This window comes from Echinops telfairi, unplaced genomic scaffold (genome assembly GCF_000313985.2).
Source record: "Echinops telfairi isolate 266 unplaced genomic scaffold, ASM31398v2 ScPeMD7_11;HRSCAF=52, whole genome shotgun sequence".
Taxonomy (NCBI): Eukaryota; Metazoa; Chordata; class Mammalia; order Afrosoricida; family Tenrecidae; genus Echinops; species Echinops telfairi.
The window spans coordinates 13,900,398-13,920,335 of NW_022103908.1; the positions used below are offsets into that span (position 1 = coordinate 13,900,398).

A 19,938-nucleotide genomic window follows, 5' to 3' on the forward strand; every position below is an offset into this window, starting at 1 on the left:
CAGGCTTGAAGGGTGCTTAAGAGGCAGAATTTCAGATATTCCTCCTGTCTCTCTCAGATCAGTAAGCCTGTCTTTATTATTAAAATGATTTAAAGTATGTTTCACATTTTCCTTCAGCTTTGTCAGTACCTACCGTGGCCACTTTCAGAGTGGCCGAGGTGTGTTGGTAGGACACCCATTCGTTCTTCTAATCTTCGGAGAGTGGAGCGTGGTGTTCATGGAATATATTAGTCCTTTGCACTGTTTCCTTGTTCTTTGAAGTTCTTCACTTTTCTTTGACAAACATATCTTTTCATGTTACAAGTCAGGATTGCCGGGTTTGCCTTATGGTGGTTACCATTTCATAAGGAAATACTGAGGAAAGGAAAGTACTACTGAGTTAGTAATCATGTTTTCTTATTCACTTGCTTTATCTATTTATTTAAACCTTGATAAACGCTATTTGTCAGAAGCTTGAGACAGGATGGTTGAGTGCTCAGCTATTAATACAAAGGGTCGCTGTTCAAACCCGTCAGCTGCTCCAGGGGAGAACAATGTAGCCTCACATCTTTATAGAAGCTGGCTGTCTCATCTTTTTCACGTGGAGTAGCTGGTGTTTTAAAACCACTAAGCATATATATATACACACATATATGTATATGTGTTTAAATATCATGCAATGAGTTTAAATATCATGCTATATATATATATATATATGTATATATATATATATATATAGCATGATATTTAAACTCATCACTAGAGTAATCAGAATTAGTGGAAGAATGGCAATGTGTGGTGGAAGTTCCAGGTGAGGACAGATGTTCATGAAAGCCATGGAAGAAAATGACCGTGAAGCAAGGAAACAACAGATTGCAGACACTGGAATTACTAGGTAGGGAGAGAATTAAAGCTAGAAGTGAATGTTAGGAAAAGTTGTAGGAAATCTCAGTTTATATAGGATCTTGTATCATACACTATGGAAATTGGTCCAATGAGATATTAAAAATTGGGAGAAATGGTAACAGGTAAAGTTTGGGAATCATCCATTAGTTTGAAAAGGATACTACTTTCGTTTAATTTAAACAAAGTTATAAAAAATACATTTTATTTCAGAATTGTTTCTTACAGAGAAAGGGGAGGCTGTTTCATCCTAAATTGCTTAGCAAAAGAAAAGAATGTTTGTGGGTTTCAGTTGGTTTTGAATTAGTTCTTCCTAAATTCATTTATAAACAATCAAGCAAAACAGGAACAGATCTGACATCAGAATCAGCAAAACCTCAGGATGATGGTCTGCTAGACACTCATTCTTTCTCCTAGATAACAATGGCACTGTGTGTACTCCAGAGCAACTGACCCTCTTGGGAGACACAAACACAACCACAGAACTTAGTTCTAAGATGGCAGCTATGTACACTGATAATGTGTGTCCTTCTCCACATGCCTGAGAAAATCAAACGTCCTGTATTAGGCTTCGGAAAAGGCTCACTGTGTTTCTTCCGAGTCTCCTATTCCAGGGCTGCGACCCATAAATTCCCCGTGCTGGTTATCGTAACTGTAATACTCACAGTATATATATATATTTGGTCAGTCGCATTTTCACTCTATCAGCCAAGATTGAATTGGTACAAATTGGTTTGAAGCTTTGGTTTTTAACAATCAAGATAAGAATTGAAAGCGAAATGCATTAAAGCTCCTAGGAAGGAACTGATGTCCTTGGTAGAATCAGTCCCATTAGATCCATTTGGGAAGGCAAATTATAATTGAGGAATTAGTGAAGAGAAGAACAGCAAGTTAAGGTAATGAGTATAGATATTGCTTTGGAGTCAGGGGCTTGTGAAAGAATAATGGAAAATAAATGCTAAATTAAAATTTTAAAAAGGCTTTATTCACTTTATTCTATGCATCTTGAATTTTAAACATGCTTAAAATTCTTGGGAAAAGTTATATTTGACTTTTAAAGTTCCATTTCTTCTACCTTAAATCTTTATCATTTTTTGGTTCTCAATAAAGATTGTTCAATTCTTAGAATTGAAAGAAACTGTAGGGTGTATTTCACATGCTTATTGAAACATCGTAAGGATGAGCTTTATATTTTCTAAAAATTGAAAGCCTGTTTGTTAACATAATATCGATAGACATGATGATAAATGTATGCCAGTTATTTGATGACAGTATATATTTAAATTACTAGTGCTGTGATTTAGAAACTTTTCTTCAAAGTCTATTTTGAATCAAAGGTCAAAAGAAAGAGTCCTAACCTTGCCTGAGAGTTAGAAATATTTTATGGGGAAATGTGCAAGCACCATGACCATGACTTCATCACTGTCATTGAGAAAATCAATGACATATCATTTATCATTGTCATTGTCACTGAGAAAATCAAGTCAAACTCACCTAACAATTTATCTGACCGACTGACCAACCTTCAAGAGAATTTACCAGAGTTTAGACAAAACAGAGTCAAACTATGAGACCTTTTAGGAAAATATTTTTTAAAAAGCCTTTGTAATTTGGGGAAAAAATATTGAGCCTAGTTTTGTTAACTCTGTGTTGTTTGAGATATAGCTTTAAAATACTTCAGAAAGTTTCCAAGTAGACATTTATTGAGGGCCCTCTAATAACGCAGTGGTTAATTGCTTGGCTGTGAAAACAAAAGTTCAGTAGTTCAAAACCTACCAGTTACTCTATAGAAGAAAAACGAGTCAGTCTGCTTCCAAAAGATTTAGTCCTAGAAGTCCTAACTGTAGTTCTATGGCCTACAGATGTGATATAAATCAGAATTAACTCAATGCCTTGAGTTTGGTTTGGTTATTTTATATTGAGATAGGTTGAGTTACTTGTTTAAAGAAAATATTATGACCATGATTAACATTTTTCTTTTAAGTGAATCCCATCTAGCCCTCTTCTACAGACATGTGACGCTCACGTCTGGGTGTGCAATTTGCAATTTGCAAAGGCCAAAATTAATTTCAAATCATTAAAGGAAAACTGTGTAGTCACACAGAAGAGACAAATAAAACTAACGGTGAAAATAAAAATTGTCAATGCATTTGGGTATGTTCATTTGGCTGTAGATTTTTAGGTTTTCTGTAGACATAGTCAAATCTTCTAGAAACAATAAAAGATGCTCTTTTTTTCTTCTATAACTCAAATTAGTTATATTAACTTTTCTTTGATTAAATTGTGCTAGCTTGACTCCAATAACAATATTAAATAGAAATGGTACCAATGGATCTTATACCTAATATAAGGAAAGAAAGATAATACCAAAATAGACAACCAGAAGAGGCTCTGAAGCTAGCTCTTGGGGTCAAGCAGCTCAAGCAAAAGGAAAAAATGGTGAAAAAAAAGTTTAACTGAAAACTTTAAAGGTGTTTTTAGAGGAGAAAGTAAAATAATATAGTGAAATGCAAAATATCCTGGAGCTAGAAAATTAAAGAAGAAAATATGCACACATTTACAAGCTGGAGGGACTGAAGAACATGTCAAACCTTGAGTTCCTTTCTTGAAGGATTGGTGGAAAGAATATGCAGCTTCCCTGAATCCAAAGGAAATGGTCATCATATTACTGTTTCCGGGAGTAACAGGCTCAAGAACTGGCGGTACTGAAAGAAGCAGTCCACCTTGCACTGAAGCCCCCGGGAATTAAGGGACCACCTTTTGACATGTTTCAACAAGTGGATGCAAAGCTGGAAGCACTCACTAATCGACGCCAAGGAATTAGGAAGACAGTCACTTGACCAATTGACCAGAAGAGATCGCTAGCTATATTCCAAAGAACAAGGAACATGGTGGCATTGTGAGCTATATGTTGCCCTGCTAGCAACAAGGTCAGCAGTGTGAAACCACCCAGATGCTATGTGAGGGAAAGATGGGCATTTCCTCTTGCACAATGACTTATAGGTCCAGCAACCCACAAGGACAGTTCTATTATCCCCTGTAAAGTCATCATAAGTACAAGTGAGGTTTTTGTTTTGTTTCATCTTTAAATTTCAAAAAAAGGTGAACTAAACTGAGACAAGTTTGAAGTGGTCAATGATTTAATTTTACTCAGATCCATATTTAACCCCCAGGGACTCCAGTCAGGAACTCAAATGACATGTTGCATTGGTCAAATCTGCTTCAAAATATCTCCTAAAAGTTAAAAAAACAAAGATGTCACTCTGTGAACTAAGTTACAGGTGACTCAAGCCATAGTATTTTCAACCACCGCATATGCATGTGAAAGATTGATCAAGAGCACAAAGAAGAAGTAATGCCTCTGCATTATGACGTTGGTGAAGAATATTAAATATTTCATAGACTACTTAAAGAATGAGCAAATCTGTATTGGAAAAAGTTTGCTGCTGAGAAGTGAGAATGGAGAGACTCTTTCATGTTCTTTGAAAATGTGATCAGGAGGGACCCATTCTTAGAACAGGACATCAAGCTGGGTAAAGTAAATGTTCCACAGCAATAAAAAGATGCCTCTCAAAAGACAGACACAGGACTGCAAGTATAGGAACGATGGATTTTGATCACGGTGCAGGACTGCACGGTGATTGGCTCTACCGTATGAAGTATCACTAAGAATTGGAACCTCGCAGGTAGCACCCAAGAATCAGACACTGTTTACTTTGATTGCACATACAGTATTTTCTGTCTCTAGGGAGGAATTTAGCTTGCTAAAAGATATTGCAATGTATACAATGTAGAATTTTCAGTATTCGTTTCAAACATGGTTACTATAGAATAAAATGTCATTTTTAATTTAATATATTTAAGTCTTTAATGTTTATTTTTAAAATTGTCATTACAACACTGGATTATATATGCCCAACCTATTTTGCAATTAAGTATTATGTTTCTAGTTTCAACTTCTGCTTCAAAAAGTATGGTATTAAAAATTAATGATGAGATAGCATCTGTTTTTGATAGGTACAATATCTAAATGTAAGTTCATGGAATTTTCAAAATTTCATTTATAAATATGGAACTGATGCATTCGGTTTACATTTTGGTTTAACCAAATGTATGCAAATACTAAAAAAAAAGTTCTTTGAAATGCATATGTCAATTGTTATTACAAACCATATTTCCTCATGTTTTTATAATATCATCTATTGTAGGACATTTAAACCATTACAAGAGTATGATGATATGGTGATATAAGGAGAATGATATAATTAAGTTGGCTACTTTAATGTCATGGGAAACTACTATTATATTAGCGGTCACTTTTAGACTAAGCATGTTAATATGGTGGTAAGCTAAGGAACGTAGTTACCAGGGTTTGATTTTATACATGCACAAGTTTATTCCAAAACCAACAACAACACAATCATGTTTAAACACGTCCGTATGGTCAGTGGGTGGCTGCAGATTAGCTCTCTCACTAAATCACTTGTCTTCCTGCTTCCATTTGCACAAGGCCAATAAAGCAGTGACTAATGAGGAGATCTGCTGGACCAGATCAATTCAAGGCAGAGGCCAGGTCAGAAATCTATGAAGACTGTTGTTATTATTAATAATGTCATTTTTCTAATGGGGTGGTTGTGATATATTTTCTCAAAGGACATACATGATCGCAGAAATTTACTGGAAAGAAGTTTTAAGAAAGTTGAAACCTATACATGGGAGAAATAGCCGGGATCGTTGCACTGAAGGATAAACCATCTCCCTGACAAACCACGTGCTCATTCTTTGGGAATAGCAAGGGCTATTTCACAAATTTCTGTTGGGAAACCTGACTACATCTACCTCACAGGCGAAATCTTGCCCCTTCAGATGTTTTGCTCCCTACACTTAAAGAATATCTAAATGAACATAGTGTGAGTCTCCAAAGAAGTCGAAACTGCTCTTTTGGCTTGGTGAAACCCGAAGGGTGCAGACTTCTTTGGGAAAGGATTTGAGAGATGAAAACATCGACTTGAGAAATATGTGGACCTAGATAGAAGATAAGTTCAGAAGCAGGGCTTCAAACTTTGATATTGCTGTGTAGCACAGAGTTGTTTGACCTTGTAGCAATATTTATCCTTTTACTATTATATATAACTATTTATGTGACTTTTTCACACGTAGTAACTTGTTCTAATACCAAAACACCCCAAAGCATCAAACTGATTGTGATTCATATCCACCAACTGTAAATCTTGAAAGAAACATAGCCTCGTCTTTTTCCTGAAAATCAGCTGGTGGGTTTGAACAGCCACCTGCAATCTGCCCAATATCTAACCACAGTACCACCATGGCTCTTTTAATAACTTTTAACACTCTAATATATATTATATATATAATAAAGACAAGATATATCTATATAATTACTTAATCCAAATATATACATACTTCCGAGTTGTGTTAAAAATAACCGAAAACAGGACAGCGACAGGTTTTCCAGAACCCATTTTCGGAGTATGTCTAGGTGGATGATTGAGTACACTAATGAACACATCTTCCTTCTTTGTTTCACAGATTGGCAGCCAACAGCCATTCTCTGACACCGCAGAGCGACATGGACTCCAGTAGCTCAGAAGAATTCTATCAGGCAGTTCATCACGCAGAGCAAACCTTCAGAAAGATGGAAAGTTACCTGAAACAACAGCAGCTCTGTGACGTTATCCTCATTGTCGGAAATCGAAAGATCCCTGCACATCGGTACAGCGGTCTTCTTTATTGGGCATATGTAGTATGTGTTTAGAACTGATGTACTGGTAGGGGGACTGCAGAGTATTCAATGATTGCAGAATTGAGAATCTACATTTCAAGGGGAAGTTCAGTTTTTAAAAAATATTTTCTACTTTTCAAGGGTGATATGTTATTTTAAATAGTTACTTCTTTAATAAATGAAGGTAAATCATTAAAAAAAGCCTTATAAGTAGACATGATAACAATGGAGAAAAGTTATTTCATTTTGGCTGACTCACATTTATACTAAGTAGAAATAAATTACAATATAAATGGATGTACTTTTGCCTAAGATCTGAAAGTGAAGTAAATTTTGCACTTCTGTCAAATTTAAAGAAAAATTGCTGGTATTAAAGATACTATTTATTTCAACTTGGAAGGTCCAGGTACTTCACATTTGAATGTTAGTTTTGCTCTTATAATTATTTATTTAATGATATGTTCATATATTGATAAAATTTGTTAGGCTCAACAGCAAACACACCTAGCATCATAAAAATTCATACAAAAAAACAACATTTTGTTTTTTATGAAATTTTAAAGGACATAACATTTGATTTAATTTTATTTCTATGTGGAATATTTCAGATATTTTAGTGTGCAAGTAGCCATAAATTATCTTGAACTACTTAGCAACTAATACTAATAAAATTAAGGAAATAATGAAATAGCCACAGTATCTATATAAAAATAAAGTATTTTTAATGTTTCCATGTACCCCACTACTTTTACACTTATATGGAATTAGCTGGATAATATATGTTCACTTAGGTGTACACTATTTTAAATATGACTCTTTATACGATTGTAGAAAGATTAACATATGGAAAACGCATTGAAACTAACAGTGTGAACATTATGGTGTGGCTAAAATATTTCTAATACTGCAAATATGTAAGAAGAAAACTTTGACTATTCAATAGAGTTCATTTAGACTTTCAGCTTACAAGATAGCTATGGTGCAAAATCCTATAATTGTAAAATTCACATTTGTTTTTTCAAATACTGCCGTAACTCTTATCACCAAATTTTAAGGGAGCAGCACATGCAAATTGTCATTATTATTGAGAGAAATGTTCCATAGTGTTAATATAGTAGAAAAAATGTATTTTGTGTTTCATCTTGCTAGCATGCTGTGCTTTGAAGAATAAATTGACTTTGAATTGGTGAGAAAATTTCACGAAAAACCGTGACGCTGTTTGATGCCATAGAGTTGGGTTAGACCCATCTCACCCTTACGCACAAGAGGTCAAGACACTGTCCGGTCTCTTCACTATTGTTCTTAGCCTTGAGCCCGTTGTTTCAACCACTGCGTCAATCCATTGCATTGATGGCCTTCCTCTCGTTCACTGGCTCTATACCAAGCATGATGCCCTTCTCCAGGGTCTGCCCTCTCCTGACAACACATCTAAGTATGTAAGACAGTCTCACCATCCTTGCCTCAAAGGAGAATTCGGCCATACTTCTTCCAAGACAGGTTTCTTTTTCATTTTGGCAGTCCGTGGGACTTTCGGTATTTTCCACCAGTGCCACATTCAAATGCACCAATTCTTCTCTGGCCTTGCTTACTCAATATCCAACTTTCACATTGCTATGAGGTAATTGAAAATACCATGGCTTGGGTCACATGTACCATAGTCCTGAAAGTAACAGCCTTGGTTTTCAGAACTCCAAGAAGTCTTGTGCGGCAGATTTAACCAGTGTCGTGCATCATTTAAACCCTTGAATGGTGTTTCCTTGAGTATTGATTGTGAACCCAGCAAGACAAAATCCTTGACAAGTTCAACCTTTTCTCTATTTATCACAATGGCACCTAATAGTCCAGCTGTGAGCATTTGGGTCTTCCTTCATTGACTTGTAATCCATGCTGAAAGCTACAATCATCGATCTACATATCAGCAAGTTCTTCGAGACCTCCTCATTTCCATCGTGCAAAGTTACGTCATTTGCCTATGTCAGCTTGTTCATAAGACTTCCTCCAATCCTGTTAGGACTCTTTGTCTGTCAAGATACTCTGATTGGATTCAGAAGACAAAGAATGAGAGAAAACAGTGCTGATCTCAGACAGATCTTGGCTGAAAGCAGAGAACGCTAGAAATGGGTTTGGTTTCGTTTTATTGACTGGGCGAAGGCTTTTGCCCATGAATCATAACAAACTGTGAAGAGCCATGAGAAGAAAAGGAATTCTAGAACACTTCATTGAATTGATTTGGAATGTGTACATAGCTCAAGAGGCAGTTGAATGTAATATAACTGCTATTGTTTTACAATTGGAGCCTTCTGTTGGGTCACCATTCTTTGGCATGGGTACGAAGATGGATTTCTTACAGTCAAGGGGCTATGCAGCTGTCTTCCAAATTTCTTGGCATAGATGTCTAAATGCTTCCAGTGCTTCCTCAGCTTCTTGCAACATAGCAATTGACATTCCATCAATTCGTGGAGCCCTGTTTTTGGGTGATCGCTTTCTGTGAAGCTAGAACTTCTTTCTTCAGCACCATAGGTCCTTGAACATATGCTCCCTCCTGAAATGGGTTAATATGGATCCATTCTTTTAATGAAATGATTCCACGTATTTTATCCATCTTCTTTTGATGTTTATTACAGCATTCAATATTCTGCTCATTGGACTTTATAATATTGCAACTTGAAGTTTCAATTTTTGTTCAGGTTTTTTTTTAAGTTTATGGGATGCTAAATGTGTCTTTCCCTTTTGGTTGTCTTGCTCTAAGTCTTTGTCATGTCATTATACTATTTTGACGTTGTCATCTCCAGCTGCCCTTTTAAAGTTTCTATTTGGTTCTTTGACTTCCTCATCTCTTCCATTTTTTATACCAAACATAATAGCTACTATATGTTTAAGAGCACCAGAGCCTCTTCTTACATCCACTTTCATCATTTATTTCTTTCCTTTTTAGGGACCTTTTCCTTTCTTTATGAATGATGTTCTTGATGTCCTCCCATAACTCATCAGGTCTTCTGTCATTAGTGTTCAATGCATAAATACGTTCTTGAGATAGTCTCCAAATCTAGGTGAGATGTTTTGGCTCATATAGACTAGGTTTAAATTCTGCAGCTTTAACCTGAACTTACATATGAGCAATAAGTGGTCTGTTCCATAGTCAGCATTGGCCTGGTTTTAGCTGTGGATATTGAACTTCTTCATTGTGTCTTTATCACGGTCATCATTCAAGAAGAAAGCAAATCTGGTCATTAAATAGACAGGAAAGAAAGAAAAGATCAATATGGATGTCACAAGAGGCTTTGTAAATGTTATTAATCTAGGAGTGCTTAAAGAAAATGGAAGAAAGGATGAAGTCAAAGAACAGAATAGAAGTTCAAGGGCAGCTTGAGAAGACAAAACCAAGCATTCTCACTAGAAGACAAAGCCAAATATTATAACCTGTGCAAGGACCTAGAATTAGAAAATCAAAAGGGTAAATATACTCAGAATATCTGAAACTAAAAGAATACAAGAAAAATTCAAAATGTGATTAGAATTTTGAAAGATTCTCTAGGCAAATATTGAATGATACATGTAGTATCAAGAGAAAACAGAAAGAATATCCAGTCACTGTACCAGAAAGAACTAATCTATAGCACAGCATTTTAGGTGGTAGCATATCAGCAAGACCAATGGTGCTAAAGGACGAAGTTCAAGCTGCAGTGCATGCATTAATGGGAAAAACATCTCCAGGATTTGAGGTAATATATACTGAAATGTTTCACAAAGGTGAAGCAGCACAGGAAGCACTCACTAGGCTATGCCAGGACATTTGGAAGACAGTTACTTGGCTTCCTGCCTGGAAGAGTCCCATATTTGTGTCAATTCCAAAGAAAAGTTACCCAACGGAATGCTCAAACTATTCAGTGATATCATTGATATAGAACACAAGTAAAATTTCACCTAAGATCATCCAACAACAAAGAAAGCACTATGTTGACAGGGAATTGCCAGATGTGAAGGCTGGATTCAGAAGAGGACATGAAACAAGGGACGTGATTCCTGACGTTAGATGGATTTGGGTCAAAGTAAAGAATACCAGAACGATGGTCCCTGGTGTTTCATTGACTATGCAAAGGCATTCAACTGTGTGGACCATCATAAACTGTGGATAACACTAAAAATTTTGGGAGTTCCAGAACACTTCATTGTGCTTATTAGAGATGTGTATATCGATCAAGAGGCAGTTGTGAGAGCAGAACAAGGGAATTATGTATAGTTTCAAATAAGGAAAGCTGTACACCAGGGTTATATCTTCTCAACATATTGGATCAATTTATATGCTGAGCAAATCATCAGAAAACCTGGATTATATGAATAAGAGTATGGCTTCTAAATTAGAGGAAGGCTTATTAACAACCTGTGGTATACAATCTGCTTGCTGAAAGTGAGGAGACACAATCTGCTTGCTGAAAGTGAGGAGAAATGAAAGCACCTGCTTTTGAAGATCAAGGACTGTAGCCTTCAGTATGGAATACAACTCAACATAAGGAAGATCAAAATCCGTATAACTGGATCAATGAAGTTGTCCAGATTTTTCTCTTATCGAATCCACAATCTTAGGTAAATCTTCTGCACAAAATCTGTTTAGAATATTTAAAAGCAAGGATGTTACTCCGAGGACTAAGTGTGCCTGATACCAGCCATGGCATTTTCCATTGCATCTTGTGGTAGTTACATAATCTGGTGCATACTTGAGACTATTAAGAGTTAAGGGATGGGGTTTAACCTGTCAATCAGATCACTGCTTGATGACCTCATTTGGAGGTGCTATGGAGATAAATAGCTCGCTGAGGGTGAGACACAGACACTTTCTCCTTTGTATTCCTGATGACAAGACACATGGAATTATGCTAGTGCCACGTGGAGACCCACGCCAGTGCTAAGATGCTTATACGAGCACTGGATCCACAAGACTCTTCACCCACTGGCCTGTGATTTTCTTGCCTTCGGCATGATTGCATGGCTCTGTGAGTCTAAAGAGGAATTTATGAACTAGTATTGGACATAAGGGCTAATATTGGACTTATGGACTTATGGTGGACTAGGCTGGGGTCTTTTCTTAATGTACAGTTGCTCTTTATATAAAGCTTTCCTATATACATATGAGTGTCTATGAATTTGTTTCTCTAGTCTACCCAGACTAACCCACATCATATGCATAGTAATGCTGGACATCGAATAAGGAAGGCTGTAGAAAAATAGATGATTTGAATTGTGGTGCTGGAAAAGAATATTGAAATTACCATACACTGTTAAAAGGACAGATTGATCTGTATCAGAAGTATGGTCAAAATGCTCCTTCGAGGCAAGGATGGCAGGACTTCATCTTCCGTACTTCAGACATGTTGTCAGGAGAGACCAGCCCCTGGAGAAGGACATCATGTTTGGTAAAGTGGAGGGACAGCTAAACAGAGAAAGGTCTGCTACAAGATGGATGGACACCGTGACTGAATCAATGCATAGAAACAATTGTGAGGATGGTGAAGAACTGTGTCATGTTTCAGTCTTTTGTGCTAAAGGTTGGAGCCAGATTGATGGCCCCTAACAACATCACGTCTACGTTTTCTGGCTACACTTGTTCCAATATAGCTTTGTTCCTTATGTTGGCTGTCCATAGTATAATCACTATTTTTCAGCAACACCGTCATTGCAAGGGATCAATTCTTCCTCAGTCTTCCTTATGCATTGTCCAGCTCTTGCATACATATGAGCTGATTTAAAGCACCCCGGTTAGTTCAGGCACACATTCATATTTGCATTTGAACACTTTCAAGAAAGGCCTTTTGCAGATTATTTTCCTAACGCAATATGACAATTGATTTCTTGTCTGTGACTTCCACGGATGTTGATTGCGGGTTCAAGTACAATAAAATCCTGATAACTTTAATCTTTTGTTTCAAAGTTTATATTGTTTAAATTGTTCCACTGGTGCAATTCTTTTTCTTCATGTTTCTGTACAATTGAAGTATTTGTCTTGCAAGTTTCTTGATATAGACAAGAGTGCTTTCCACAAATACTATCCATTTGTTGAAACATCTCATTTTGTATTCTGCCAATTCCTGGAATCTTTCTTGTTGACAATGGTTTCAGTGCAGTTTACATTTAATACTTGACACCATTCATTCCTGATCATCTGCTACTTCCTGATGTGATTAAATGTTGATTGATTCTTTTTGGTATAGTCACTCATGAAAAGATCTATCATGTCATTTCCATCACTGTTTATATCACCAAGCACAAATTTCCCAGATACCGACCCATAGTCTTTTTCTAACATTCACATTACAATCACTAGTATATCAATGTGTCTAATTGCAAGTTTGACCAATTTTAGATCAAAATGAAATGAAAAAATTATATACCTCATTAATCATAAGACATACTTAGAATCATGGTATGGACAATGTTTTATTGTCACAAACTCAATCAAATAAACACTAAAATGATAGAAATATAAAAATATGTTAATATACATTCAGTAGTCCAATAACTGATAAAATTGACTCTATAACTAATTGAGAAAAATTAGACTCTAGTAAGTAGTGCTGTAAAAAATGTAGGTCAGTATCTAGATAAAAATAAGATTGAGCCCTAATGGGAAAATAATAGCTTTAAAAATATATAGGAGAAAGGTTTTTTTTGGTAAGTAAATGTAACAAAACTTCCTAGAGATGTTTTAAAAAGAAACATCCATAAGGCCATGTATAAATAAATATATTTGAGTGACTGATGGGCTGTGTCATCTGCACTCCACTGTGGTCGACATAATGTTTACATTCACTGCCTAATTAGAGCCTTGGATTCTTTCAGGCTTGTTCTGAGTTCTGTATCCGACTATTTTGCGGCCATGTTCACAAGTGATGTTTGTGAAGCCAAGCAAGAAGAGATCAAGATGGAAGGCATTGACCCCAATGCTCTCTGGGACCTCGTCCAATTTGCATATACAGGTACAGAAAATGACTTATTATAAAATCATAGTGCGTTTTATTGTGAATTTTCTTTGAATAATGTTTTTAAAGCTTTAAATAGAAATCATAATCTTAAACTTGCACTTCCATTTTGTCAATTGAAAGACTAATGAGGGAATAATAAGAATATTTTCATTTATTATTGGAATCACAAGTAATGTTTATATTTATGTATATAGTTACATATTCCCTATATACACAAAGGAAGTAAACTGAGTCATCAAAAAAAACACTTCTTAATTGAATGTATGGGCTTGGGCTAGAATTAAGGAGAATCTCTATAGCTTAAAATCTTTTACTTCCAGACTTTATTAGAATACTGGAAAATGAAATCTATACTAATTCATTTCCTTTGGAAGTCATGTGCTCAAGTAACTTTCTCCCACTCCCCTCCCACTCTCTGGGAATGTGTGATCCTATGATAAAATGTTAATAATCCATTTTACATGGACTTATAGTTGAATGTAGGTACATGTAGTTGAATAGGAAAATGACAAATTTCAAATCTTTAATTTTTCTTAACTGCTATGTCAACTTTTTCTAGTTTCTCATATTCACATATTTTTATTCATTCCACAAATATATATTGTATATCTTTCAATCTGGAAGTATTAGTTTTCACTCTGATGAATAATTAATGACTAGGCCATATCACTTGCTCACAATTCTATTGGAGAGAAAAGTTAGACAAAAGAATAAATAGACTACAAGGCAGATGTTAAATAGAAATTAGAAGGCATCAAAACCCTGTTGCTCAACACATCTGGGTTTAGATTCAATTTTGAAATCTTTTACTAGTTTTGAATATAAGAAAAGTGTTATTACTGCCTTATAAAACAAGGGGGAGCCATTATAATAAAATCCAGGAGTAGTGGAAGCAGATAGCCTGGGTTCTGAATCCATTTCCTCTAATACATTTAGAAAAGGCACGTGGTTCATACTGAACCCCCAACATGAGACGAAGATAATATGACAGAGTAGTGTCTCATTTTCAAGCAAGCAGTTACCTTGTGGAAACCTTTCTATTGTGTCAACATTTTTGCTATAGAAGAAACAAGAGGCTACATTGTAAAGATCAGTCTTTGGAACTATGCTAAAAGTAGGTTTAGCACAATGAGGCATTTACTAACATTAAGCTCATACCCAGGAACTGAAACCTCTTAGATGAGGAAAATATACCTACTCTTGGTGTTGAACCTCAAAGTAGTGATGGCTATGCAAAGACTTAAATATTTCCAGACTTCAGTAATCTCTCAATAATATTTAAATGTGGAGACAAGCTAAAAGAGTAATACTATAAAGGGAATATTGGTACTGAGTTAAAAGACCACAAACGTAATCAATTCATTATTTCCTGGAAAGTGAAGAATCATGAAAGCGCTGCATTTTAGGAATCCCTCCAGCAATGCAAAGGCTGAGAGCCAACCCTAAGCCTCAATGCCCTGGCAGCATTGAATTTCTTGTGTGCAAAAACTAGGTCAAAAGATACTCAGCTTCTTGCTGCAGGAAGTTAGAAGGTATTTCAAAGCTCCCTGCTGAATAGAATGACCCAGATTTTGGCTCTGATTTTTAGAGGGCAGGTAGGATCCAAAGTTGCCTTTCGGTTGCTCCTGCTAACTTTGACCTTTGCTCCAATGCTCACAGCTCCCTGCTGGTTGATAAATTTCTAATAGTTACTTTAGAGACATGCAGTAGACAAGAAAATTACTCCCATTACTTTGTCTTTTGTATATACACAATGTAAGGATAGTAACAATAAAAGAGATCAAATGAGCAATGATATCAAAGGAAAAGAGGCCGATATCTGTGTACCTGTCTATTTAATTAACATATCTTTCTGATTTTCCTTTCTAGAAACAAAAAATGAAAAGTTTCTAGATAAGAGGTGGGGGGAGGGGGGGAGGGGAAGAATAAGAGAGCTGAAAGACATGTAAAACATCAGCAATTTTGGACTACTTTATTATATTGGCTTTGAGAGTCCAAGAAGGGTAAACTATGTCACAAGTTGGTAGGCCAAATGTTAGCTACACAATTAAAATATCCAATGGGTCAGAGTATTTTTAAAATAATTTAAAGACATATTGGCATGAATTCAAGAAATCTTGCAAGGTTTGAAAGAATCACACAGCCAAATAAATGGAAAAATAAACAAATAAATAAATAAATAGAAACTCATTGCCATTATGTGGATTCTGATTCATAGCATCTCCATAGAACAGAGTTGAACTGCCTGTACGGCCTTCCAAGATTGTAAATCTCTTTGGGAGTATTAAGCTTCGTCTTTCTCCCAAGGAGCAGTGGCTACTTTTGAACTACTGACCTTACAGTTAACAGCCAAATGAACAGCCTAATATGGCATCAGAAATCTTTTTTTTCATTAATTTGGAAATTGAAGAAGAGAATGAATATGAGTCGTTCAGAGTTTTGATTAAGATTAGCTTCAATATTCACATGACTGATGTTATGTACTTCGTTCTTGCTCACGTCATGCTACAGGCAGACTAGAACAGTCCCATAGGGTTTCCTAGGCCATACGTTTCCATGAACAGATTTCTAAATCATTCCTCCCACAGAGTGACTGGTAGGTTTGAATCTGTTGACTTTTCAACGGACAACCAGGCACTTAACCATTGAGCCATAAAGACTCCTTCAATTGGAGAGCTGAGTATAGAAGATCAAAGGGATAAACCTAACTTGAACAGTTAAAACTTTGTCAGTTCTCCCCCACCCCCTGAGTCACACTAGCCCTGGTCTGCTTTTCAATAGTTTCTGTATTTTTGTTTTGTTTTGTCTTTTGTTTGTTCATATTTGGGTTATCTCAGAGGTGTTATGTCATTGGAGGTAATCCTCTTCAAGTTGCATTATATGTTTTTCTGGTTTTTGGTATATGAAACCCAGGATTGATGAACCTATAGCGATAGCAATTAGAATAGGGTTTTAAGTGGGGAAGAGGTACAATGGCGGTGGTAGGAGGGGGTAAAAGGGAGACTGTATCAAGGAGTCCAGGAAGGAAAAAGATGTTGGAAACTGATTGTGGTAGCAATTGTACAATACTGCTTGACTATGTAATAATGTTATATAATACTTTATTTTAAAAGAAACACTGAAAATGCTCTAGGAATATCTGTTAATATAATGGGAAATATTCAACTCTAATTTATTAATAAAAATTATAGTTATAAAAGAAAAACTCATAAAGTTTTTAATCTTTGAAATGAAGAAAGGATAATTATGTGATTTCCTTTAGTACACATATGTAACAAAGTTACTGAATGTTCTGTTTTTTTCTAGACCAGCAAACTGATGATTTTCATAAGAAAAAATGCAAATGTTTAGATAAATGGTAACAGGGCAGAGTTAACGTTAACCAAAGCATGATAGTAATAGCTTACTTGAAATAATATTTTTTATAAGAAAGGGGATATAATACTAAAAGAAAAATACTTAAAACATGTAAGATAGCACAACAATAAATAGAATAAAGGAAATCAGAAACATCTGACAACAAAATTAAAGAAAATATTTTTGCTAGTATAAAGTGCACAGATATAATACTAAAATGGCCCCTCTGGATATTGTAATAAACTTTACTAAACAAGAATGATAACATATGGAACTGTCACGTGTTATATTATCTGAAAAACAGAAAAATGAAAGTGTATACAGGTGCTAGCTAGATACAGTTGTATATCTTTGGATCAGATATCTAAAGATATTCTAGCCATAGTTTTCCATCAAATGGTTGTGTGTGACTATGAACATTGGGTGTATGCAAGTCTCACATAGAAATCGGTGAGTTTTGCCATCTACCTCAGTGTAGAAGGAACCAGCTCAGAAACAGGAACTTGGGATCTCACAACCATCAAAAAAGAATAGCATGAGGCAAGAACATCCATTGGACCGCAAGATCCCCTTTTATAATATCATTCATGGAGCCAGGGTGGAGAAAAGTTAGGAAGGACGGCTGAAGAGCAGCAGCAGGAGTTAGGGGATGACTCTTGGGTATTTATTGACTTTCCAATAGATAACTACTGATGATTATAATGTAAAAGTTATCAACAAAGAAGAAAGAACAATAGTTGGAAAATATGGCCTTGCTGACAGAAACAAAGGCTCTAGATAGCATGATTCAGTTTTATGAGACCAATGATATTTGCTGAACAAACACCCCTTTCAACAGCACAGACAGTGACAGCACATATGGACTTTTCCATAAGGAATACACAGAAATCAAAGGGATTACATCATGGGAAGAGTTGGTGCAGATGCTCAATATGAGGTTCCACAATGAGTCCATGCACCAACTGTGGAATACACTGTTATCAATGCATTTTATGTAAACTCAAGCTGATGTTGAAGAATTAAAATGAGTTGTTGACTTATTCTACAACTTATTAAAATAAGTTGTAGAGACAAACAGGTCTATCAGCATATCTCATTTGAGTATCAATACCATCTCAATAAGAGATTTGACTCATTGAGCACGAATGACAGCAAACCTGATTCGGGTGGGGTCACACATGAGCTTCAAACACGAAGCCAGCAAAGCCAGAAAAGAAAGAAGAATCAAAGGCGATGGTAGAAGAGATTCTGACTGTTGCTTTTTATCACACAATAGCTAAGCCTAATTCAAGAAATAAAAGAACGGAGCAGAAAACTTCAAAGGGCAGCTCAAGAAGACAAAGTAAATATTATAATGAAATGTGCAAAGGCCTGAAGTTAGAAAACCAAGAAGGGAGAAGACACTCTCTATATCTTAAACTGAAAGAAGAAAAGAAAAAAAGTCAAGCCTTGTGTTGTAATATCAAATTCCTGAATAAGGCAGCAAGTATCAAAGAAGATGGAAGAAATACAGAGTAACTTTATCAAAAAGCACTAGTCAACATTCTCGATCATGTGCAGTTGCCATCTGTCTGTTAATGGAAACTGGTGTGTTCTTACAATGTGGAACAAGTTGCAGAACAGTTTACTAACTATTGGTATATGGGAAGGAACACTAAGGCTGCTTCCAATCACTGACAAACAGTGGAACGATCTGGCTGCACATACATAGAAGAGATGCTTAATGACCTGCTTTCATATTAAAAAGTACATCTCATTATATTCAGCCTAGGCCTGACCATATAAACTCCCTTCAGAGTTGTTTTATTGTAATTAAAATTAAATTATTGTCTCATTTTCACCACTTGTTTAGATTAAGTGATATAAATTATGCAAGTGCTTTACTGAGTGTTAATGTCTATTGGTCTAAAGTGTGGCCAGTGAATCACACTGTTTTGGTTTCTAGCCGATGATGGGGCTGGTGCGTAACTGGACATCGTTTCTTCTCTTGAGCATTAGGCTGCCACTTGTCAGGTTTGACTCTGGGGCAGCTATCAACAACACATTTCTTTTAAAGCAGCCCACTCATCAGTAAAATAACCTGGAAAAGGTAACCATTAAAAGATCTGTTATTAGCACATGAACCTAAAATCGTAAAAGCAAATGCTTTTATGTTGTCTCATCTATGCTATCACTGCCCATTTCTAGATTACGACATTGGCGTGACTTTTAACTTACTGTCTTGCCCTCCTAAGAGTTGGAATAACTTAAGTTGAATTCCATTGTTCTTAGTGGCTCCCAGCAGATTTCATCAAAAAATAAATCTACCAATCTAATGTTAGTTCACTGCAGGTAGCCATGGTGCTTGGCCATTTAAGTACATCAATGACTAATTGTCTACTGTGAGTGCACTAAATGACCCTCAAGTTGTATGAAATAGGCAACATGTGTCACACCTGTTGATGAGCTCTGGAAAACAATAAGCTGAACTACAGTCACTTATTTCAAGGAAGGCTCAAAGTTAGGACTTTTAATAACTACTTTGTGACATCTTCTTTGGTATAAAGTTAATGCAATTTAATCTACAAAGTTAATATGTCCACATTAGAGAATCGTAAAAGACCATTTTTGAGAGGTTGCCTATATATTTGGCTTGGGTTTCTGATGTAATCAGGTAGGGATGATCACATTGTGAAAACAAGCGAGGAAATAGAATGAATTTGGAAAGGAAGCTTTGGAGGCCAGTCTATGTTAAGGTTGCTCACAGAAAGAAAGCCTCTTGTGGTTCATCTCTCATAGTCTCCAGACATACTTGAAAATGTACTGTGTTCAGCGAAGTGGAAGGGGAAAACTTTTATGACAAATATAGTAGATAGAATTGCTATAGAGTTTAGCATCAGATCCTATAAGATCTGATAAGGATAAGGTTGAAATAAGGGGATCTGTCCATCTAGTCATAGAATTAGAACGAAGGCTAGAAAATTCAATTGTCAAACAGAA

The 19,938-nt window shown here is 35.9% G+C and overlaps 1 protein-coding gene across 1 annotated transcript in view; it reads left to right on the forward strand.

Annotated features, from left to right (window-relative positions):
* KLHL1 (kelch like family member 1) overlaps nt 1-19,938 on the forward strand; it is a 412,135-nt gene that overhangs the window by 115,045 nt on the left and 277,152 nt on the right. The window contains exons 2-3 of the mRNA XM_004711257.2: nt 6,433-6,615; nt 13,460-13,596. Coding sequence (XP_004711314.1) covers nt 6,433-6,615; nt 13,460-13,596 — 320 coding nt within the window. The remainder of the gene's footprint in view (nt 1-6,432; nt 6,616-13,459; nt 13,597-19,938) is intronic.